The 25348-nt window shown below is 39.9% G+C and overlaps 1 protein-coding gene across 6 annotated transcripts in view; it reads left to right on the forward strand.

The window, feature by feature from the left end:
* The window catches only part of PLXNB2 (plexin B2), a 256105-nt gene that overhangs the window by 190901 nt on the left and 39856 nt on the right, over window positions 1–25348 (forward strand). For all 6 annotated transcript variants that reach the window (XM_027639657.1, XM_027639662.1, XM_027639659.1 and 3 more), the window contains 5 exons: window positions 4947–5039; window positions 7698–7779; window positions 13636–13808; window positions 15209–15357; window positions 18543–18651. In XM_027639657.1, coding sequence (XP_027495458.1) covers window positions 4947–5039; window positions 7698–7779; window positions 13636–13808; window positions 15209–15357; window positions 18543–18651 — 606 coding nt within the window. The remainder of the gene's footprint in view (window positions 1–4946; window positions 5040–7697; window positions 7780–13635; window positions 13809–15208; window positions 15358–18542; window positions 18652–25348) is intronic.

Below are 25348 nucleotides of genomic sequence, written 5' to 3' on the forward strand. Positions count from 1 at the left end.
AGAGAGAATCATAGCTGGAGAAAAATATTTTAACTACTAAAATTGGAGGGGAGACTTTAAGACCTAATGAAACACTGGACGATTTTTTTTCATCTAATGAAATGAGAGGTGATGTAGAAATTGTGAATGTTTCATATCTTTTTTTCTAATTAAATACTTGCTGGGTTTTGTTGTTGTTGTGCTAAATTCAGTTTTCACCTTTCAAACACAAAAATGCACTCAGAAATTAAATTTTTCTTAGCTTGGATAAAATAATCTTTTGCTTTTGTGTGTGTGTGACCATCAAACCAGCAGATCAGGCATTTTTTCAACCATAGCAAAGGCTTCTCTTTCTCTATACTTGCTTCCAGAAAATAAATTACAAATCTTCTGAGAAGTCAGAGTTTGACCTCAAGCTTTTAATTGTTTTGTAACCTAGACAATGCATAAAATGTTATTGTTAGTTGGACAAAAATGAAGCCTAAAAATCATTTTTAGGTAATAGCTCAAGTATTTTATTATTTCTATTCTTTGTTTCTGTGTTGTCTTTGTGTAAATTGATGATAGATACACTGGGGAGGAGTGCATCGATTTCTTTAGCTAGTGGCCATCTATCAAGGGAAAGAAGGCTCTTTTTTTTGAGGTTTTTTTTTCCTTTTCCAAATTGAAGTACTCTATAGCTTATAAATCCCTTCTATCACCTCTGCTATATCTGCCAAGGGATGGAAAAGGGTCAACAGGTCTGAAGAGCAGCGATGTAAGAAGGGTATTCAGAGAAGGGTAAAAAGCAACCCGTAAGCACTGTAATCATAAGAGGACCATGCTGAGTATCACTACGATAGACATATATGAAGACCTTGCTATATAAACATATGCTCAAAGATAAACATTTTTGTTTGAAGACCTTAAAATATATACAGATGATTAAAAGAAATTGGGTGAATTTGGTCTGTTCTCCAAGGTGCTAGGACTGGTTCCTGCTAGGATGTCTGACTGTGTGCAACATGTGGCACACAACACTTCTCTTATGGGCCACAGCTCTCTCTGCTAAAAATTGAAGAGTATTCCAGAGTTTAAACTCATATTTCTTTTGTTTAACACTGCGAAGAGCTGTTTCTCTGCACAAGAGGAAAATCTTTTCCTGCTTCCTGGAAATAAGTGGAAAAGCCACTCTCAAGAATAAATTCAGGGTAGATGCATAATTTAGATGTACTGAATTTGGCTTCTAGTGGACCCTCTTCCTCCAAAAAGGAGAAGCAGCAGCAGGAATCCAAAAAGTCCTTTATCTAGTTTATCATTCTGTAATTAGGCACTTTAATCTTTCTGAACTACTAGTAGCAAAAAGCCAATGGAAAAAACCTGTTGAGTTTTTTTTTTTTTTATTCAGTGAGATATCAATTACATTTAACAAAGGCAGAGACACATCCTATGGATTGAGTGCTTTATCATGGGTAGCAATGTTTAACAATTTGCCTACAGAACAGACCTAGTATGTATTTATCAACTTGGAACTGGGAAGGCTTACAGGGATTTCAAGTCTCTCTAAGTCAAGGTGAATACATAGGCCCAAAGCTGGAAAGATGTTGGAGAGCAATGAGTGTCAAATGATGTCAGAGTAATTTTTCTTGGGTAAGAGCCATATGGGAATGTCATGTCTGTCATGGGATCAGCTCCATATATCCTGGTACAGATGTGAATTTTTAAGCCAAAACAATATAATGCCTTCAGTGCCAGGGCTGGAATAGGCACACACAGTTACTACAGCTGTATACACAGACCTCTATGTGATAGCAGACAAATAAGGCATAAAATAGTTGTAATCATACAGGCACTCATGCCTGTGGGGTCATGCTATCTGAAGCAGTAACTTTGATGACTGAAAATTCATTTGAGTAAGGGCATAACTTACACTCAGCCTTTGGTAAACATCTCATGGAAATCGAGGTGGCTCAGGAGAAGCCATGGATGGATATTTTGTAGGGGTTGGCCTGCAGCCCAAATGCAAAATAGCATTTGGCTTCTCATGTGGAACAATTTTTCTACAGGATATGGTGGGCATTACAGTGTGTTTAGAGCTAGCAGTCATGCAGCTATAAGCACATTTAAGGTCTTTATTGATTAGAACACTGGTATATCCACTTTCCTTGCCTAAATTCTTGCTTAGAAAAAGCAAAAATTAATGTTCTGTTGTCACTTTGAACTACTAGTTCTATTATCTCAGTTTAATCTGTGCTTTACTTAAAAGGCACAACCAGCCTTATCATGGGTGACTAAGTACACTAGCCAACATTGTGTATATAAGCATCTTCATTTCTAGGTGGAGATGAGCAATAAAGGCCTACTTAGTGAGTAGGAGAGGTGAATGGCTTAAAAAACTGCTATTGCAGAACTGATGGAGGAAGTATAAGCCTGCATGTTTTGTACGCACCTCCTAACTTGTGAATGCTTAAAGTACAATGAATAAGTCTCCTCGTGAGGACTTCCATTGCAGGGAAATAGATTAAAACAGAAGAGGCTGTTGACTGTTTTTCTGCCACTCCTTCCTCTGAAAGAATTTCAGTAGGAAGGAGAGGTAAATGCAAGCTGTTGTCATTCATTTGGGAATAGCCTCATCCAGGATAGGCAGTTGAGAGGAAAGTTTAGTACTGATCAATCATATTGCATGCAATTTCTGAGAGACACTCTCCAGCTGAGTCCTTCAAAGATTGGCAGAATAGGAGAGACAGATGTACCAGCATCAAGATAACCTTATTAGCCCACCAAAGATTCTCATTAAAAGTAATTTCCCATTTGGATTTGTCTTTGTCCTGTGTGTCTGATGTGTAACCCACCTCCTAGTGTTTGCTACATGTATCTTGAACCCAGACTGCCAGCTGTGAGCTCTGTGGCCTTCTGCTCAAGAGCCTGGTATAGCACCTCCTGACTTCAATGCACTGCAGGTATCAGCTGTCACACACACGGAAGCTCCCCTTCTCTCCCAGAGCCTTCTGTTAAGCATGTGGGAAAGCCTTACACAGCAACAGAATTTGAATACTTTTGAAAAACAGATGTTATATTAAAATATGTGGAGTAGGGAAAACAAGGCAGTATTCCTCAAAAAAAAAAAAGGATTTGTAAGGAGGTGCTTTAAACTTGGAGTATGTAGATGTTTTCTGTAAAGCAAGAATGAGCTGTAAAAGTTTCAAACAAGTCTCAGTCAGTAGCTTATTTTCTATATGTAGCTTCTAAGAAGGAAGAAGTATAAGGTATGTTCCCCTCTATAACATAAACCTACCAAAGTCTTGAGTCAGGCCCTATAACTGGTTAGAACACGTTGTCCTCCTCAGCCCCAAACCTTGGTGGGCTCATATCCACTGCCCAGCCTGTCACAGTGAAGTCCAGCAAGGCCACTGACAAGGCTCTGCACCTGGGTCAGGGTAATTCCCAATATCAGTACAGACTGGGGGTTAAATGGATTGAGAGTAGCCTTGTGGAGAAGGACATGGGAATGAAACATTAGATATGAGCTGGCAGCCCAAAAAAAGCAATGGTATCCTGGGCTGCATCAAAAGAAGTGGGGCCAACAGGTCGAGGGAGGTATTTATCTTCCTCCTACCCACTCTCCTGAAACTCCAGCTCTGAAGTCCCCAGTACAAGAAGGACATGGACCTGTTGCAGCAGGTCCAGAGGAGAGGCATGGAAATGATCAGAGTGCTGGGTGAGAGGTAGAGCACTTATCCTATGAAGAAAAGCTGATAGAGTTGAGGTGGTTCAACCTGGAGAAAAGAAGGCTCCAGAGAGACACTTGTAGACTTTCAATATATAAAGGGGGCTTATAAGAAAGATGAAGAGAGACTTTTTACCCGGGCCTTAGGAAAAGAGAAAGGGGCAACATTTTTTAAACTGAAAGAGTGTAGGGTTAGATAAGATATAAGGAAGAAATCTTTTACAAGGAGGGTGATGAGTGACTGGAACAGGTTGTCCAAGAAAGTTGTGGGTACCCCACCCATAAAAGTGTTCAAGACCAGGTTGGATGGGGCTTTCAGCAACCTGATCTAGGGAAAGATGTCCCCACCTATGTCAGGGGTGTTGGACTAGATGATCTTTAAAGGTCCCAAACCAAATGATTATGTGATTTTGTACAGATGAAGGTTATCTTGTCCCCCAGTGGGATCTGATTTCATAAGTCTTTACCAACAATACTGTCTGAAAATATCCTTGCTACTCATTTCTTTCTAAGATTCTTCTGGCAAAGCTGTTTGCACAGCTGTCCTGTGGGCGGGAAAATGATCCAGCACAGAAACAGTGTTGTAGGGTGATGTGTTTGGTTTTTAACCAGCTCGGTTCCTTGACCGAATCACAGAACAGCCAAGCTGAGAGTTTTGCTGGTGCAGTGAAGATCGGTATGTGCTTCAGCCTTAAGACAGTAATTAATGGATTTTGGATCTAAGGACAAGAGAGGGAAAGACAGTGTCTAGGAGGCAGGAATACCCTTAAACTGGTGCTGCCATCAAAGACTTTCCTGTGAAAATGCATCAGGAGTCATAGTAAGGCAGGAGAAAGCCAGAAGGAGCTGAGAGATGTTCATTCCTGTTTCCCATGCAGTTCTTGCTTTGCTGCTTTGCCCAGAATCCCTACAGAGCAGAACTCACATAGCTCTGTTAATAACATATCTGATGTGTGAAGCCATCCAGTGTTTACATATCCTAGCTTTTTCTTATTACTCCCTAAAATTGAGTGCTACATATGATCTTACTTTTCTTGAACTGCATGTTGTGTCCACCCTGAATGAATGTTGGCGGAATGCATCGAAGTACTAGATTGCTCTGACTCAGTATTTCACTAGCACTGCTTTAGATGACTGTAACTGGTTAGCCTACTGCATTTGGTCTTAATTACTTCCATAGCTGAACAGGATATTGCCTCGTGATGTTTACTATGCTTGGTGATGCCATACAAATTCTAAACTGAACTTTTGTCTTCCATAGGGTAAAAAATTTGTGGTTGGAAACAGCCAATTTGAATTCGAAGCTCCTGTTGATGAATCAGATAATGGAAATTTTTCATTCATGACTAAAGAGGTAAATGCAAAAATATGATTCACCTACCAAATATACTCAGTTCTTCTTCTAAACTGTTCCAGTAGCCACGTGTCCAAAATTATACAAGTAATATGGGTTTCCCTTAGTAAAGAAAGCCACCTCTGACAGAGATTCTCCTTTGGCAGTAGTAGTCAACAGCAACAGCTGTAGCTCAGAGCTCCTGGGGTCTCCCATCAAAACCCTCAATCTTTCTCCTTCCTTTCTCTACGTATGCAATCCATGGATTTATGGAACTGTTCTTGGAGGAATTTGAGACCATTACTGTTTTATTCTTCACATTTTATGCAATCTGGTAAAATCATTGAGGCCTCACCTTGAATATTGTGTTCACTTTTGGTCACTGCAATATAAGAAAGATATTAAGCTATTAGATAGTGTCCAAAGGAGGACAATGAAGATGGTGAAGGGCCTTGATGGGAAGCTGTATGAGGAACAGTTGAGTGCACTTGGTCTGCTCAGCCTGGAGAAGAGGAGACTGAGGGGAGACCTCATTGCAGTTACAACTTCCTCATGAGGGGAAAAGGAGGGACAGGTGACCAGTTCTCTGTGGTGACCAGTGACAGGACCCAAGGGAATGGCCTGGAGTTGTGTCAAGGGAGGTTTAGGTTGGATATTAGAAAAAGGTTCTTCTCCCAGAGGGTAGTTGGAACAGGCTCCCCAGAAAAGTGGTCACAGCACCAAGCCTGGCAGAGTTCAAGAAACATTTGGATGATACTCTCAGGCACATGTTGTGACTCTTGGGGATGATCCAGTGGGTCCCTTCCAACTTAGCATATTCTGTAATTCTGTGAAAATACAAGAATTTCAGTGCTCTCCCTCTCCACATCCCAATTCATTATCTTTCCCATTTTGCATCTGTAAAAATGGGAGTAGTAAGAATGGTAACAGCGTTTGGCTACTTAGTAGTGTTTTGATTTGGTTATTAAAATCATTAAAGAGATGCCTCTGCCCGAATTAAGGTGCAAAGGAGACCATGTCCCAAAATCAGTAGTATGGATTTTTATTTAGTAGTAAATGTTAGGCAGAGAGAGATACAAAGAAATAGGGGGGAAAAGAGGGTTCAACAGGGGAGAAAGAGAGTGACAGAGAGACAGATTAAGTAGAAAAATTATCAGCACTCTGTGGACTCCAGTGGCATCCCATTCTTCTTCTTGTGGTGTTTTCAGTGGTGAGAGTCTCAGTCTTGTCAAAGTGATGTTTGCACTCTGAATCTGTCACAGACAGCCCAGGGCGGTGAGGGATCCTGGGCAGGGGGGAGTGGGGGGGGGCAGTTCTTATGCTTAGGCTAGGTAGAAATGCCCCCAGTACCTCCCCTGGCATGGGAAATTTTACAGAGGATGATATAATACTGGATCACATGACATTTCATGAGTCTTTTACACCTTGTAAGATGTTACAGTTGCCTGTTACATCAGCACAGTTGAGTCAATTATGGCCCATCAGCAGAGATGAATACCTTTAGGCTTCACATGAATGTTTGATACTTCCCAGAGGGGAGTTACCACAGCTGAGTCATTTGTGTAAGGACAAAGAAACACCACCTCACCTCAGAGGATTTACCTCTTTCCTTATCTTGTTCAACACCCAGCTTGTAGCCTGAGGTGGTGGGTGTGTACACCCTCAGCACCTGGGCTTCAGCTTGCACCTTGATTGCTTGAACCATTAGCATTCCAGTCCCTCACACTTGTGGATACGTTTTTTTTCCTGGTATAATTGGACAGTAGTATCACCTTTATCTTATCTCAACTTCCAGTCACAGTCCAAATTAGTAGGCATATTTAGGTAGGCGGGGGCTTTGGTAAGCAGTTGCTTCTTTGCACAGTTTGCTACAGTGGACAAAAGTGTTTCAGTGATTTTACTGATGCTTAAGCCACTAATGATTTCAGTCTCTCACAAGTAGTCATGCTTCTTTCACTCTGGTTTATTTTACTGAGAAAGGATAGAGTATTTTAAAAATAGTCTATTTTCTAAGCTCACAAATGTAATGCTGACTTTAAACTTTATGTCTTACAAGCTCACTAACAGTAGTTTTGAGAACTGATGAACATTCATGTGTCATTTGTGCCTAGCACAAAGCATTTGCTTTATAAAGCCTCTGAATTTTTCTTTGCTCTTTTTCCTTCCCAGTAATTGTTACTGCTGCTGTCTTTCAACATGAGCAGAAACTCATGTCTTGGGGCACGTGAACCTTGTGATTTGGCTGTAAAATGAGGAGGTTGCACTGCAAAAGATGTGAGAGATTTCCTCTCCATGTGGTGCGAGTCTGCTGTGCCCACAAAAGTAATGGGGCCAGATGGTGTGGGAAGGGAGAACTCAGCAGGGTCAGCAGCTATACTTACTGCATCTGAACAGTACTTTTGCTGCTTTGATACTTATAACCAAGTGTAAATTAAATTAATGATGAGCTAGTATTCAGATATTGCTGTCCCTTGGTACTTGAAAATTCTGATTGTGAAGGATTAGGTTCATTAAAACATTTTTCTATAAATGTATTTGGCCAAGATGAAGAAAAGGCCATAAGGCCTGAGAGAATTTCTAAAACCTTCACAGCTCTGATTATTGAGAATCATAGAAAATGCATGAAATCAACCTTGCCAAATGAAGGTATAAATATCTCTATTTTGTCATCTTTTCCAGTTCTCCTATAGTGCAAATGAGACTCTGCAACTTAACTTATCCATAAGAACAGATAAGGTGAAGATTGACAGCAAACTGATGGGTAAGTATGAAATATGGGATTAAAGGGAGGTTAATTACAGTAAACAGAAATCTATTCCTTCATAATTTGGAGTCATGAATAAGAATGTTTGTAGGTTTTACTCATGTGGTTGAAACAATTAAATCTGACAGATCAAAAGTGATTGATACTAAAGTAATGCATCAAACATCAGTGTTGTCAGCAAGTTTGCTGATGACACCAAGCTGTGTGGTGCAGTTGACAATCTGGAGGGAAGGGATGCTATCCAGAGGGACCTTGACAGGCTGAAGAGGTAGGCCCTTGTGAACCTCATGAAGTTCATGAAGGCCAAGTGTAAGGTCCTGCACATGGGTTTGGAGAATCCCAGCCACAAATACAGCTGGGATATGAAGGGATTGAGAGCAGTCCTGCAGAGAAGGACTTGGGTGTGAAAAGCTGGACATGACCCAGCAATGTGTATTTGCAGCCCAGAAAGCCAATCGTATCCTGAGCTGGATCAAAAGAAATGTGACCAGCAGGTCGAGGGAAATTATTCTCTCCTCTACTCCACTTTCATGAGATCCCACCTGGAATAGGGCATCCAGGTCTTGGCCCACAACATAAGAAGGACGTAGACATGCTGGAATTAATACAGAGATGATCAGAGGGCTGGAGCACCTTTCCCATGAGAAAAGGCTGAAAGAATTGGGGTCATTCAGCTTGGAAAAGAGAAGGCTCTGGGGAGACCTTATTGCAACCTTTCAGTACTTAAAAGGGGTTTATAAAAAGGATAGGGACAAACTCTTTGCAGGGACTGTTGCGATAGGACAAAGGGTAACAGTTTTACACTGAAAGAAGGTAGATTTAAATTAGATATAAGGAAGAAGGTTTTTACATTGAGAGTGGTGAAACACTGGCACAAGTTGCTGTGCTGATTTCAACTGAGATAGTTTTCTTTGCAGTGGCTAGTATGGGACTATGTTTTGGATACCAGAGAAGTGATAGATGCCTCATACCTGGAAACACTGAAAGTTAGGCTGAACCAGGCTCTGAGTAGAATCATAGAATCACAGAATATCTTGAGTTGGAAGGGACCCACAAAGATCATTGAGTCTGGCTCCTGGCTGTACACAGGACAATCTCAAAAAAGCATTTGATCTAGTTGAAGATGTCCCTGCTCATTGCAGGGATTTAAATAGATGACTTTTAAAGGTCTCTTCCAACCCAAATTCTTCTATGATTCTACAATTCTACAATTCTATGATCTTTGAGATTGCTTTTGCTCTGAAGGGTAGTGCTAATAACAAAGCTTCACAGTTCAAACTTACTTAAGTAGTTTGATTACTATTTTTTTCAATTACCATTTCCCTTCCTCAAGGCACTTTCCTCATAAAATAACAGAAAGGGGATAATTCTCACTGCTGCTTATACAGACTTCACCTGAAAGTGAAAAACTGAAATCTCAACTTTTAGCTCTGTCTCAGCTTAGACAGGTTCTGCTGTCTCTATGTCTGCTGGCAATACACAGAAACATTGTGTGCTTTCAGCTCATTATTTTATTCATTTATTTATATGACAAAAAAAATTATAGCTTAATGACTGGATATCTGATAAAAATTTCTTTATGAATATAAATTTCTTTATTTCTTGCAACATTCAACAGTGAAGCAATTGTGTCTTTTAGTCTAGTCCTGAGCTGAAGTAAGGAATCTCCTTCAAAATCAGTGGAAGAAATCTAGGAGCTGAGACCTACCTTACTGTCCTTTGGACTGAAGTTTAAGGCAGAACATTGCAAAAACTATAAGGCAACACACTTGTTACTTGTGTGATCAGTCAACATCAGGAAAACTAATACTAATACCCCAAGTAATTTCCTCTGCAGATTGAATCTTCAGACCCTATTTCTCCAATATCTGTACAATATTTAAATTTATTCCCTTTCTTGTTGGAAGTGTAGAACTACGTTTTTAGAAGATTTTCCTTATGTCTCTGTGTACAATGTTAAAAGCACTTAATAGAGAATCTGGCATGAATGTTACAGGGAGGTCATATTACAAACTCCCACTGTCTTAATTTCCATTCCAGAGGCTGTCATTTTTAAAGCTGCAAAATTTTGACCAAATATTCCCAACATCTTTTTTTAAGTCTGGGAAAAACATAAAATCCTCCCAAAAGTAGTTAAATTATTAAGGAAATATTATCATTCAGATTGAAATATAGAACCCTTGCAAGAGGGGAATTGAAAAATTATCAGAAAATGTCTCTTCTTATTATAAAAGAGATTTTTTTAAATCCAAATTATCTCTGTCTTTTAGACTTTCTTGCAATATGAAATCCACAGTGTAATGTGTTTTTATGCATCTTGAAAAGAATTGGCTTTGGGTATATGGTTGCTGCTGAGAAGCACCTTTGAACCTGCTAGTGAAAGAACCCTTTCTTTGTACAACACTTAGTGAATACTAAGTTATGATAGCGTTTTTACATCTCAAGCCATCAGGGGTTCTGAACAGTATGAAATCAAATATATCCCTTTTATCCTTTGTCCTTTTTATCAATGATATCACAGCTGGTATCTCAAGGTGATGGATAAGAGTCTGAATCTAATGAGTGGCCTGCTGCTGGTGCATTTAATGAGCTGATCAGTGAACGAGGGGAGTGGTTAATACTTTAAGGCCATGGCTTTCTCCATTGCATTTATGCAACTGGATGTGAGGGATGTCATAACATTGCAGTGCTGACATTGTTTACTGACAGATGTGATAAGAATCCCTGTCCAGCCAATGAAGGATAACAAAGTAAACATATTCCCATGCTGTACCTGGTGGCCATGTGGCGGTGTGGGTGAGAAGTGCTGGGTTTAGGAAGTCAAGGAGAAGATTTGTTTGACAATATTACCTTTTCAAGTGTCTGTGCAGTAGCAACCTTTCAGAGAGCTGGAATAAGAAAGGAATCTGGTTCCCACAAAAGCAATTCTCAGCATAGATGTGAGGAAACTTTTCCTTACCACTGTCCACATTGTCTCTTCTGCTTATAAAAGCAAACAGCAACATACCAGGGCTATCATACTGGTGCTTTTCCACAGCACTACATTTACATCCAACATACAGAGTGGATAGCTGACAAACAAACTGTTGGAAATATTGTTTGTTGTTCAGTGACATATCAATGTGCTCAGTCTATGAAGCAAATTATGCTACTCCTGCTTTGTGCAATTCCTTGGAAATTCAAGATAGAGATTGAATCAAATGTATTCTCTTTCATTTTTCATTGTTACAAATAGCAAAGTCCTTTAGTTTTGCATACACCTCCAATGACCCTCAACTGTATTTGTGCTGGTAAAGTTACTTGAAATCAAGTGGATATGCTGATTAGAGGTAGGAAGGGTTAAAACCAGGCTTTATCATTGCATCAACTCTTCAGCGTAAGGGAAAGAATAAAAACCTGTTATTATATTAAAGACTAGTTGTGAAACAGAATGCTGAGAGGGTTTAAAATACATAGCGTTTAGAGAAAAACTGCCCATATGAGATTACATGCTCTCCTGCAAGTGGCAGAGAGACAGTAGCCAAGATTTGGGCATCTGCAATATTGTTCATGCCTCGCAGGGGAATGAGGCCACTGCTGAAAAAATAGCATTCTCGTTTTACTTTTTCATTTCAGTAGAAATCTGGCATGGTAGTCTCCTGGAATTAGATTTTAAAAGCTACTGCTGTTACTGTTATCTAGGAAGGTATCAAATGCATTGAAAATGTTAGTGACTGGAAGGTGGTTTTGCCAGTCTCCCTTCTAGCGTCCTGCTCCTCTGAGAACAAAAGCTTTCTTTAAATAGACATTTTTTAATGGCCTTTACCATATGCAATCTCAAAAGGAATTACCTGTTTACTTTCCTTTATTTCCTGCGTCTTCAAGGATGAACCTGCTTTGAAAAACAACCAGTGTCACTAAGGTTACTGTTTCGTCAGACATAATGAGCACATAAACCAGCTCATCACTACTGGAAAGGGGAGATGTTGAGTTTCTGTCTTGTACATTCCTGTGCTGTTTTCAGCTGGCGTAGTTAGTGTTCTTTACAGTGGCTAGTATGGGGCTGTTTTGGATTTGTACTGAACACAGTACATGATATGTACACATCTATGATGACATAGAGATGTTTTTGTTGTTGCTGAGCAAGGCCTTTTTGCTTTTCATGCTGCCACACTGGCAAGGAAGTTAGGGGTGTGTGGGAGGTTGAGAGGAGACACAAGTGGAACAGGTGACCCAAACTGACCAAAGGGATATTCCATACTGTATGGCATCATGCTCAATATATAAAGCTGGGGGGAAGGAGGAAGGGTGGGACATTTGAAGTGATGGTATTCGTCTTTCTCTTCCTAAGTGGCTGTTACATGAGATGGGGCCCTGCTCTGTTGGGGATGGCTGAACACCTGCCTGTCCATGAGAAGCAGTGAATTAATTCTTTGTTTTTCTTTGCTTGTGTGTGTGGCTTTTTCTTTCCCTATTGAACTGTCTTTATCTCAACCCACAAATTTCCCACCTTTTACCTTTCCAATTCTTTCCCCAATCCCGTTGTTGGGGGAGTGAGCAAGTGGCTGCATGGTACTTGTTTGCCAGCTGCAGTTAAACCACGACAGCCCCATTCCCATCTGTAAGCACATTGAACTCTTGAAAGAGCACAGGAGGAAACCTAGATATATTCTGCCGTTCTGGTAAGTTAAGTTGATTTACAAGACTCAACAAGTGCCAGAGCCTCAGTAGCAGAGGGTGAGAGGCTGTGCGGCCAGAAAAGCAGAGCAGCAAAGAGTAGAGAGAAGCAAGGACAAAAGGAACAGAAAAAGCAGAAAAGAAGTTTTCCTCTTTACAATATTCATCTCACCTTTCCAAGGAAGCACAGCACTCACACACTGGGTAGTCTGTGCAACTTGCACACTTCCCCTAGAGAAATGTGTGCCATCTTTTCAGTCTATTTTCTTCTGCACTAGTTCTCAAGTGCATCTCTGTATGTTTTTTTGCAAGCCCAGACTCTCCGTATGGTGCAGAACCACCCAGCTATGTCTCAAGGCTTTGCATCTATTTGGGAAAATTAGTTTTATTCAATGACTGCTTCATGCTAGAGATTGATGGGGGCCAAAACAAGCTTGGTGTCTGGGAGAGTTGGTGAGTCATTCATCAGTAAGAGAGGCATGACTGTTAGACATGATTTCTTGGCTCAGAAAAGCTAAAACTAAACCCCACTACAGAAGGAATAAGGCATACATCAAGATGACATTTCAAGACAAAAGGGAAAACAAAAGCAAGAAAATAGAGAAGAATGGAGAAATGAAGAGGTATTAACTTGAACAAAGGATAACACTTCATTTAGTGTTAACATTCTGCTTAGTTCAGGCCTTAGTGATGATTATGGAAAGTCCCAAATGTCCTTGAAACAGCCTACAAAGGCAGGTCTCTTCCTTTAAATCTGCAGCTGGCAGAGGTCCCATGCCACCTGATGTCTGTCCCTACTGACACCCATGCAGAGTCTAGATCCTTCCACATCTGACTAGTGGTGTTCCAGGAGGACCTGATTTTTGAACTAATCTTTGAACAGTTGTATGAGTTATTGACGTTAATCAAAATAAGGACTTTGTACTTGAATGTTTTGACAGCACCTGAGTGACAAAAATATATTTGGGTTCTATTTGATAGTTTATTCATAATTTGCACATGGATAGATTTCATGTTTTTCCATAGATGGAAAAATTATGTTCTCTCAACATGATTAAGGGTTAAGGACAGAATATGCATATCACTCACATGACTCCACTGAACTTTGTACAGGGGATTAGTTTTCCTTCTTAAAGTGCACTGAGTATCCTTAAAACAGTGGGAAATGTCTAAGTGCATTTATCGTTCATCTTTCAGTGACTCTGTACAACTGCTCTTATGGACGAAGCGACTGCAGCCTGTGCCTCGCTGCCCATCACGACTATAGGTGTGTCTGGTGTGAAGAAGAGGGGAAGCCCAGCAAGTGCGTTTATGAAAAACTCTGTCATGCTCCTCCCACCAACACATGTCCTCCTCCAGAAATCACTCGCGTAAGATTGCTTTTTTAATCTCCCTATTGGGAATATTTTTCAGGAGAAAGCATCCAAGCAAGCTCATACTGAAAGGCAAGTTTTTTTCTAGCCTCTGAAATAGCTGAAAGGAAATAATGTCAATAGTGATGTGTGCGAGAGATTTGTAAAGACTCAAAATAAGAGGCTGAATGGAGTCTTTGAGACTCCTTGTTTTTCAAGCCTTGTCCTCACTGTGCCAGAAGCCAGGCTAGCAGTGTACACTTAAAATGTGGCACTTGATTCTCAGGAATTAGCATAAGTTTTTTCTCCCCCAAAGTCCTTTATACCTGCAATAAGTCTGTAAGAGGTTTACTGCTCCTGCAACTACAAGAACTTAACAGGCTCATTTACAGGCTTCAAGCTAGACTTTAAAATAGTATTTAATAAGGGAGCAGGTTGTTTCTGCATCACAATGTTTTCCAGGTGTCAGTGATATTTTCCAGTCCACATCAGAATCAGACCCAAGACTGTAGGATTTGAGAAGTCAGACAGGCCAAATGTGCACCCCTGACTTAATCTGCGGTTGGAGCATTCACCCAGGGTGAGGGAAGAGTGTTGTCCACCTTGGTGGACCAGCAGCCAGAGGCAGCCATGTCTCTGTGCTCAGACTCGCTTAGACCTAAGAAACCGATTTTGATGGACCAGACATTAAAGTGCAACCTCCCTCTTCTTGATGGTATACTGGCAGCCCTCAAAAGGTGAAGACCCGAAAAGGTCCTGCTGGAGGTGCTCCAAGTATTACCTATGAAAGCAGGTTAGTCTCCCAACAAACATTCTGATTTCAAGTGCCTGTTTGGGCCATATTTTAGTTTGAGGAGTCCACTGCAACTGCAGGATCATCTCTGCCCTCATTTTATTTGCAAATTACTCAATTAGCATCAGCCCATGTGCTGCAGCACTCTACCATGAGATGCAGTAAGAAAGATCAGGGGACTAGACGAACTTTTGAAGACACTATTTGGGGCAGCACTGTGTGTTAGGAAGTGAACCTAAAGGGAGAAAATAATGGCAAAAAAATGCTGGAAAAGTTCCATGGAAGGACTGTGAAAGGAACCCAATCCATTTGCTTTTCAAAATCATGGTGCTTTAGTGGAGGAAGCAAACTTAAAACAGAATAAACCAGAGGCAAGAGTTTTGTACAAAGCAGTCTGCCACAGGAGATGTGATATCTGCAGCTGATGAATATGGGTTCTGAGCTAACCAGATGATTAATTAACATAAAAAAGTTACATAGCGTGTTTTTGTGTGGGTCCTACAAGAAACATCTACATTTCAAGTGTGGGTAAGTTAAAGTAGCTTTAAATAATATGGAAGACCAACATGGTCACTGCAGTATTTAATTTTGCTTTTTTTTTTAACTTTCCTTCATGCAAACACAGATTGAGCCAAAAACTGGACCACTAAGTGGTGGAATTCTTTTGACCATAATGGGATCTAATTTGGGAATAAAAGCAGAAGATGTAAAAAGTATAACAGTGGCAAACGAGGAATGTCTTTTCAAAGAGGAGTTCTACTCTGTTTCCACAAGGTAATTGATGGAAACTTTTCACAAGATTTTAGAAGAAAAAAGGAAGTTCTGGATGTTCTTCTTGTGGTTTCAAAAGGTTACCAGTAGAAGAAAGAATTAGTGTGATATACCTGCAATATTTCATAGAAACATATGAGTCTTTATTTAAAAGTGTTATAGATTGTAATACAGTTACAAATTTACAATGGTGTACAACCATCCTGCTTCTGATTGAATTTTTTTCCTTACTTGATTGAAAAGCTTTCATAAAGTATTACTGCACATATATCAAGAGTATTTATTTGTTTTTAAATTAAAGGCATTCTACATGTACATCTATTCATTAAAAACTTTGCTAAATCTGAACCACAGTGAAGATAAGCACACAAGATTTATGGCAAAGTAGGCAAAGCAAGAGAAAACTTAAATCTTTCTGTTTTAGTCCAGCCACAAAGTTTCTTTCATAGGGACAAGGAGGGAACACAGAGCTTAGGTTTAGCTGTAGATGACTAATTTTCATCTCAGTGTCAACAAGTCCATGGATGTTGAATTGCCCAAGCAGGTTGGTAGATGTTTTGCAGATTGCTTGTCACACTCTTAAGCCGTGCCAAAAATTAAGAGTGCCTAAATTCTTCTAGGTGGGTGTCTACGTCTTTGCTACAGATTATATCAAGCATCTAATTTCAAGAAGGAAATACCCTTTTGATATTAGCTGATGAAAAGCATAGCATGAAGGTTCCGTAGTAATATTAGGAGTAATGACACACTTTAGGCAGTGAGATTTTTCTTTCATTCACTTTTGATATTTAAAGCTTCAATTGAAACATTGGCTTTCTTTCCCTTCAATTAATTTAAAGTGTAACACAGTAACATTTTGCTATTCTTGTGGCATGTTTTGAAAGGGATTTCGAAGATACCTAGCTGATTTTTTTTTTTAGCTTTTGAAAAATGGTTAACTTTAGTCAATTTGTGTATCAGTTATTTAGAAACTTCTCAGGCCCCTAGGACTGAAGAATGTAAAGAATAGCTGTTTACTTCTTCCTACTTCCCATTTTATTGCCATCAATCCCACATTTACATGTACTTCACTATCCACAGAATTACAAACTTTCTTACAGTCATCTTTTCCCTTTCCTTATTTTCAGTGTTTGCAAAAGCTGCACTGAATTGCAGCATAGTCTTACAAGAGTTTCCTCAGCCTCTTGGCTTTTTCTAAAGCTTTTTGATATTTTTAAATACATGGAAAGGAGCCAAAACTGAGATGACTGGTTCCTTGTATCATAGCAACATTACTGGTTTCCTAAGTTCTGGCAGTGTAGTAATGGGTGAGAACAAATGCAACTTGCATCATGTCATTTATCAACAAATTAGTGGTTTTGAAGGATGTTCTCCATTAGGGAAGCCTTAAAAAAGAAGTTATTAAAAATCTTCAAGAACATATCTATAATTTGCTGTCTTTATCTTCCTTCTTTCTTGTATTTTGTTATTACCTTCTTTTATATAGTTAAATTAAAAAACAACTATAAGTACCTTGTCTTGTTCCTCTATCCTTCTTCAGTAAGAAGCTAGTCTTTTTAGAAGACAGTTGCTCCCATGCGCAGCAAGATTTAAGGCACTTAAGGCTGCTTTCTGGCTCTGCGGTGACTTAATTGTTGGCCTTCCAGAAGTCTGTTCTCATTCTTTGTAGTTTTCCATTAGTAACGTGGGGGAAGGGAGGCAATGCCAGCGCTGGTGAGAGGAAGGAGCTTTTCTCAATTAAAATCCCTGCTACAGTGTTTCCCCCACACATCCCCTGCCCCGGCCCCTGACTGCTTTCCCTAGCTTGACATATGGTAAAAATTCCTCCAAAGGAACCGTTTCCTGTTTCTGCCTGACAAGAAGATAAAACTTCCAAGAATACAGTAGAGAGATGATGAGGAACAGGCTCAGGCAGCCATACACATGCCAGGACATGCAAGAATTTGGAGAATTTTGTCCATTTGCCAGTACCCACGAAAAAAAGTCTGGAGTGATCTGCAGAGGGACTTGACAATCCTTTTATTATAAGTCCCAATTTAAGTACAGTATGCCCAGTAATTTGGAGTTGTTGAGGGTTTTTTTCTGCTTTGAGATTTTTTTAAAGCACTGCTTAGGGAAGATTAGGGAGTGACAGAAATGAGCAGTGATCCTCAGGGTGTGTCCTATACGAAACTGTCTGACTGCACAGGCTCCGAGCATTACATGCTTCCTTATCTAATTATTTTATCAGCTCTGCATTAAGCATTTGTCCCAGTTTTCAAGTGCATCAAATCCTAATTGCCTTTTATAGGCTTTCATTCTGTGGGTCACCTGTTTGAAATAAAAATTAAAACATCCTAGCTATCACTCACCAGCAGTGTTAGTTAAGGCAGGGGTTTTTTGGCCAGTGTTCCTTGACCTCTGATTTTGTGTGTGTTATCTGAAAATTTATTTTCAGAGAACAGTAATTCTGAACGGATTTTGATCATAGGTGTGAAAAGGCAGTATTTTGAAGCTGAAAGATAGCAGGACACACAACAAAATTATCAGCAGCTAAAACACACAAAATTTTAACATAGCTGATGATCTGATGCTTGCATCAAGCGGCTGGGGGCCCCTTGGGTTTTTTAAACATCACAAAGTTCACTGTAAACCTTGTGTTGGGTTAGAGATGTTCAGCTTTGACTTACGGGCTGAATTTGAGCCTTCTGTAGAAGGCACCTCTACTCATGGCTGGGCTTCGCGAATGAAGATTTGGGAAGGCTCTATCCACATTTGTTACAGGCACACTGGTGGCTTATGAGGCCAATACGAGACAGACATATCTGATTGCAAAAGGCACAGCAGAAAGACTCCTTAGATGGTATATTCTGCAAAACACGGTTCTTTCTGCATTGCCATTTCTCCTCGAGAGTGATCCTGCATGTGTTCTCAAAGGAGACAGCAGCGTTATAGAAGGCACCTCTACTAACAGGCTGCCAAACTAGCTGCTGTGTACAGTTCTCAGGTTTCAGTTTTCTGAACCTTTAGATAGATGAGCAAACTATTCTTGGATGGTTTTGCTGGGAATCTGAGGCAATGTTCAAGAACACTGTATAGGGTAAAGCAAAGTGAGTGCTTTTACTGGCAGTGTGTGTGGTAGCTCATATACACTGCATTGGTATTGCAGCTGTACTTCTAGCAGATAAACTTGCATTCTTTCTCGATAGGATTGTGTGTCAAGTTGGACCAATGAATGAACCACAACAAGGTCAAATTGAAGTTAACATCAGTGGAAAATTTGGTAAATCACCAAGTGAAGTGCTGTTTACATACCAGGTAAGTGCATTTTTTTACGGAGAGCTGTTTTATACTTTCTGTATGACTTCAGTTAGAAGTTTACCTATTAAGCACAGAATCACTTGTGTTTGTGTTACAAACTGTTTTAAATGCTAGTTTTAAATGATCGTTCTAAACACAGTGTTGTTTGATCAATAAATAGCACTGTCATTCAAGAATGTTAGAAAACACTTAATTTCAGCATTTCTGTATACAAAAGGTGTACCAAAAATCTATGCTGATCAATAGGTCCAGAATCTCAAAACAGGATGATATCTACCATTCAAGTTAAAAAGATGTGGTAGAAAAGCAACTGTAAGAAACTTATTCAATAGTGACATAATATCTCTTAAGTGTCACTATTGAATTGGAAAAAAAGCATTGCAAAAAATTAGGTATTCTCTAGACACACAGTGCAGTATTTTAATCATGATATTTAGTCTAGCCAATGTTCTTAATGAGAAGAATGGATGCAGGGCAGCTGAAGAATAAGTAATGAAGGTACATTAATTTCTTTAATAATTTATTTAATTTAAAAATATGGCACGCAGAGCCACAGGCAGCATGATGTGTGTTCATATAACATATGTGCTTTGTTTTCAGTGTGGCTATGAAGGAGAATTTCATTTCTGTCTTAGTTGCTTTGCTCTAAGTGTGGCTCTAGCTTATAGCTGATCTAACCCGTGATTTTAGCAGCAGGTATCTTTGTCTGTATCTATGAAGTCTTTAAACTTTATAAGAACCTATGATAGTTAAGAGGTTTAAATAATCTCAGTCCTCGTATTGATACTTAAAGTTACACCTATAAACTGTAAAACTATGAAACATAAATAGTAGGTTAGGCTTTTATCTTCTCCCTTATTTAAACCTGTGTCTCATTAATTCTTGATATCTTGTGAGAAGGTAAGGAAAAGAGTTGGCAGTATGCAGTGGGAATAAGTCAAGAATGACATTTAACTGAGAAGAGGATATTGTTTTCATAAAATAGACTAGCAGAGGTTTTCCTGTGATTTCCAAGCATATACCTCTTCCCTGTGGTAATACATCTGCAAAACACCTCCCACCCTTTTTGCTTGAATATGTCATCTGTTTCTTTGTGGAAATGTAGGTTATGATTAAGTCTTGCTTTGTCCATCTCATTCATCTTAACTGGAGAACAATGAAATAATCTTCCATGTGTATGTTTTTGGTCTCTAGGACAGATGCTATGACAGTAAGCCCTACTTGAGATGAGATTTTGACATGAATCTGTTGTGTTGGGTATGTTTTGCACCAGTTCTCCTATGCATCTGTGTGTAAAGATTCTCCCACGGTTTACATGGGAAGCACATGAAGTTGTTCTAGAGTGTGTTGAAATGTAATCTGAAGCCCACATGTAGGCTTCAAAACCTGTCTGTGGACTTGTTCTGGTGTGATTCCCTTGTCAGCCCATCTGAGAAGCGAGATAAGCAGCCACTGCTTTTGGCTTCTTCAGGGAAAGATTCTTAATTGCCCATCAGTGAGGCACTAGGAAAACCTGCTGTGCACAGGCATCCAGGTGGATGTTTTCCTGCAAGCCCAAGACTCCCTGTATGCTAATCTCTGCCTGCATTGAGGTTACTGAAAAATCAGATGCCTACGCTCACTGCTGATAAAGATAATTTTTATTTTCCGTAAAACTCTTTCCTTGGGAACCCTATTTACAATATGCAAAACAATGACAAGTAATATAATTCACACCTTAAAACTGATGATGTTGATTTCTAGTTTCATTTTTCTTTATCCCACAAAAAAGTGAAGCCAACTGTGAACTGCAGTAGGATTGAAGTCGGTGCAGGAGCATTACATTGACGTGCACTTCTACAAGTGTGACATGAATGCTTCTGGCGTGAGAACAGACGGTCAGAGCAGACAGTTGCATCAGTTAATGTTGTCTTTAAAGCTGCAATCTTGTTTCAGTGCTGTTTTCAGTCAGTTCTTTGGTAATTTCTTTCAGTAGACATGCGAAATCTGGGCTTTGTTTAAAATCTCTTCTATTCAGTATATACAAAGGAAAGAAAATACTCTTCTCTCCAAGAGCCTTCCTAAAATAAAATTTCTCTTATGAATTTCCCCCTTTCTTTGGCACATTGGCTGACTACCCTTCTGTTGGTAACTATCACTGTTTCTACTGTGTTCTCTGATCTGCTGAAGCAGTATAGCTTCGGCTTTAATAGTGATCGTTCTAAACACATTGTGTGGCATCACAGAGCAAAAGTGCACAAGCAGTTGCACAAGGAAACACTGCAGATGTTCATCCTGGTGTGTCTATATGCACCAGAGGTATCATCATGCTCCCCACAGTCTCAGCCTTGTATATGTGACTAGTATCTGCCACCAAAAGCCCATAGTCACTTATCAAGTATATCAGATATAAGGAAGAATTTTTTTTTATCATGAGGGTGGTGAGTCACAAAAACAAATTGTCCAGAAAAGCTGTATCTGCCCCATTATTGTAAGTGTTCAAGGCCAGGTTGGGTGGGCTTTGAGCAAGCTGATCTAGGGAAAGATGTCCCTGCCCATGGTACGGGGGTTGAACTAGATGAACTTTAAAGGTCCCTTCCAACCCAAACCATTTAATGATTCTTTAAGCAGCACTATGTTTGGCTCTTGTTGATATGCAGTCTGAACAATGACATTTATTTTTAAAGGTGTACTGATGAGGATCAATAGTCAGACCAACTTGGGGTTCAGACTCATGCTTTTGCCCCATCTGCCGGCACAGAGCATTTCGGAACTGAGGAATGCACCAGACCTCAATTAAATGGGTCAAAAATCCAGTTAAAAGGGCAGCCATAGTTTCAAGCAGAAATGCCCTGGTTCACAAGTGTCTGTGCTGTGCAGTGAGCATCTTGTCTATATTTGCTGCATAACAGGGGAAGAAAGTTTTAATTCTACCTATCCATCAGAATTTCTCTATACAACTTGAGTTGAAGCTCAAGTCCAATCATTACAGTGAAATTAAATTCTGATAACCCAGTCATCCTCTGCTGGCATTTCTATTGTTTCACTATAAGCAGGATCAGGAAATAACCATTCTCCTGTTAGTGAAATAGAAATGAAGTTATGCTACATTTTAATATCCAGCTATGCAGCACATCTGGAGCACTGACAGCTTGGCTGATCTCTAAGCAAGTGAAGCAGTAACATGGCTAAAGGCCAGTCCTGCGTTTTCATTTGCTGTTAACTTTTTCTAATTTGCTTGTTACTATGGCAGTGAGAAGCAGTCTCAAAGGAAGTTAAGCTTCTCCAAAATATATGGCCCAGATTTGCTGATTCCATACAAGCATTGATTCCTTCTCAGAACACCTCTTCTTCAGACTCAAGCCACCAGGACAAGAGCTTGCAGCTGGTTCTGGCATCTCCAGCATCTGTTTTTCAGAGCAATTCTATGAGTTTTAGGCTATGCAGGTTAAAAAGACTACATGGTTTCAGAAAACTCAAATAAATCTAAGATGGTGAAGTTAGAGGTAGAACTTTGCAAAAGTGTAATACATTTCTGAGGTGTTGAAGGTAGTTTAGGAACTGGCTTGGAAATAATAACTTTTTGTAAATCAGGATGTCTGTTTACCTAAACAAGATGAGATGAATAACAAAAAGAGGAAGAAGGAAGGATAAATTAGAGTCTGATCTGAAAACAAGCATGAACATGACTATTCACCATACTGGAAGTTTGAATGTGAAATGAACAGCACAGTTACATTTAACAAGGTGCACTCTTTCACCTTAATCTACTCCCAGCTTGGCAGTTTCCTCTTACCTGCATCTATCCTTTGTTTGCTTCTTGATGTTTGAAGCAATTGCTCTGGGAGCTCTCACCAGGGCAGTGCCTCAAGGCTTCTATAGAGTGTTTTAGCTCATTCCTTGATTTTTCTCCATGAGTCTTTACCTCATCACATTAATTTTAAACTGTAGCTGGGGACCTTGGGTGGTTTTTTTATGGGGGATTATTACATGCTTGTTGCCATTATTATTGATGCTGATAAACCACACATCTGCAGAAGTCTGGAATTGCTTCCAGAGGATCTTATTTTATTCTTGAGTCCTGTAGTACATCTTGTTTGTGTGTCAGCCTGCATAGCGGACAGGAGAACTCCTGGCTAGCTGAGAGTTCTAGCAGAGTTGACCCTTATTTATGTGGATATTATTAGTCTTAACTCTCTATCATCTGAGCTATGCACTTTAAGGCATATCCCACCATCCAGTGTTCATGGTTCTTCCTGAAAACTGCCAGTAAATACTGACTGCGTGATAATGCAGACTTTCCAGTCATGCATGCTTCCATTTCTCCATCAAACCTGTCAGCAAAGCTCTATGGTCTTTTCAGAAAATCATGTGGTGTCTGCCTCATGATAAAAAGATGCTATCTTCAATCCAAAAAATTAGTTGTTTAAAATATCAACCCTTTGCATAAGTGACCCGTCCACAGCAGCCAATACACAATGTGCATTACCAGGCAAATGCTCTGCCTGGAGTGCCTGGAAGCATTTGATCAGCTTACATGGTGTGAGGTTTGGACAAAGCAGCCCCAGAAACGCAAGGACTCAGCTCACCCCTCTGCTGTTGTAGAAATAACCCAGGAACTGACTTATGTTATGGATGCTGTGATGAGGCAAACTGGTGGGTCAGGTCAGCCACTGTGGTAAACACTAGATTGCCAAGAATGCGCAATGGAAATTCTCTGGTTGAATATCCTGTGAGTGGGTGGCTTGTCTGAAGAAACAAGAAACAGGCTCCCTCGAGTCTGAGAAAGGAGGAAAGCGGAGGGGGAAAGTGCACTTCCTAGTGACTCGAGTTCCTCATTCAGAGGCTTAATTTAGCTCCTGTGGTTACCTTTATACTCCATGAAATGACATTTTGACCTCCAAGAAGGTAGCTGATATCTACAGGACTTCATGGGCAATACCTTTAATTTTTGTGCACATAATATACAAGAGTTGGCAGAATAATTTGGCTTTCAGTGTGAGCCAGGTAATTTTGGTAACAAATTATTTGTTTTACAAACCTCCTTCAAGAGCCAGAACTTACTGCAGCTGGAACCAGGATGAGGAGAGGGAAGAGTTAGTTATGAAGGAAAGGGTGGATGAGATAAATGCAGATCAATAACGTGGTCTGCACATTTGTGAAAATCTTATCCACATCTGGGTGCACTGTCCTTGAAACAGCATCCCGGTTCTCTGCTCGTGTGGAAGCACAAGAGCCCATTTCTTCTTGTGAAGATGTGCACTTACATCAAAGCCAAACCCCCAACTGGAGGTCACTGTCTACAGGAGCTGACAGAAGAAAGCTTAGGTGGTTTCACCATTTGCTGCCCACCATGTCCATTTGAACACTTCCATCTGTTGCTGGCTTCCCCTTGTGCTGCAGCTGGCATCTCTCACAGCATCACAGGGACATGCTCTGACACTATCCTCTTTTCCCTTCCCAGTTGTGTCTCTGCTTGTGATCTGGCACAGTTTTGTTTTCTCCAGCATCCTCCTCTGAAGCATAGACTTCATGCCAAGGATTCCTTGCAACTCTGTTAGGCTTCACTCCTCTGTTGCCTTCCAACTGTTTTTGAATTTCTGGCCCTACTTGTTTTCTGGCCTTTCTCTCTTTGATTTTCTGCATTACTGAAGGATAAAGGGCAACTAATTTTATGTCAGTGGTATAATTCTTGGGCTAGGAACTGCTTACCACAGATGGATACTATGGTAGATAGTATCCTTATTTACAGAATCATGCCCAGAAATTCTTTGGGCAAAATGAAACTTCTTATAGGTGAGGTTGTTTTTTGTGACAGATAAGGGGAAAAGTAGAGAAATGGAAGAAGAAGATATGCAGAACTTAGGTGATGCTCCATAGGGCCTCACTCCTCTTGTTCTTGGATACTGTGCAAGGAAACAGAAGTGAGTTGGCTGGACATGACAGTGCAAACATGGAAAGCTACAGAGCAAACAAAATAAGTGAAAAAGAACGTGAATCAGCCTAGAAAATGAGATCCCAGATACAAGATGGGTGAGCAAAAAAGAGGCTGGGGGAATGGTTCTCTTTTACACCTGCATATCTTTAATTGCAAAGCAAATTGCAAAGAACCAGGAAAAACAAGGAAAAAAAATAGAAGAGTAGGAATAATCCCACTGCTAGCCATCTAAAAGCTGGACCTTGATTTGAGACCAGCAGATCACAGAGATCTAAAATACTGGGAACTCTCTGAAAGCATTTTCGGACTATAAAAGGTATTTTTTTATTAAAATTGTAATAAAAAAACCTGAAGAAATAAGAGATCACCTTCCTAACTCTGCAAGAACAGAAATTGCTACTCATAAAACATTAAAAATGAAAAAGTTCATTCTAGATTAATAAACTGGATGAAAAATGTAAGAGCTAAATGTGAATGCTCAGAGCATCTACAGTAGCTGTGTAAGAGCAGCAGTCATGTGCACTGCTAATAAGCAAGTTCACTTTTAAATGTGATTATAAGTGGAACAGACGTGGAGATAATTTACCCTCTAGCACGCAGAAAGCATGAAACTACAATGAAAAATATATCTGCATTTCTGTGAACAGATTTTTAAGTAGGGGGCAAAGTATACAAACAAAGCAAGCAAATATGAGATTTCTGGCTGTGATGAAGAAAACAGGACACTGGAAAATGGCCTGAGTGGGAAGTCATATACATACTTGGGTCAGTTGAAGC

Source organism: Corapipo altera, unplaced genomic scaffold, assembly GCF_003945725.1.
Source record: "Corapipo altera isolate COAL_440 unplaced genomic scaffold, ASM394572v1 1b, whole genome shotgun sequence".
NCBI lineage: Eukaryota > Metazoa > Chordata > Aves > Passeriformes > Pipridae > Corapipo > Corapipo altera.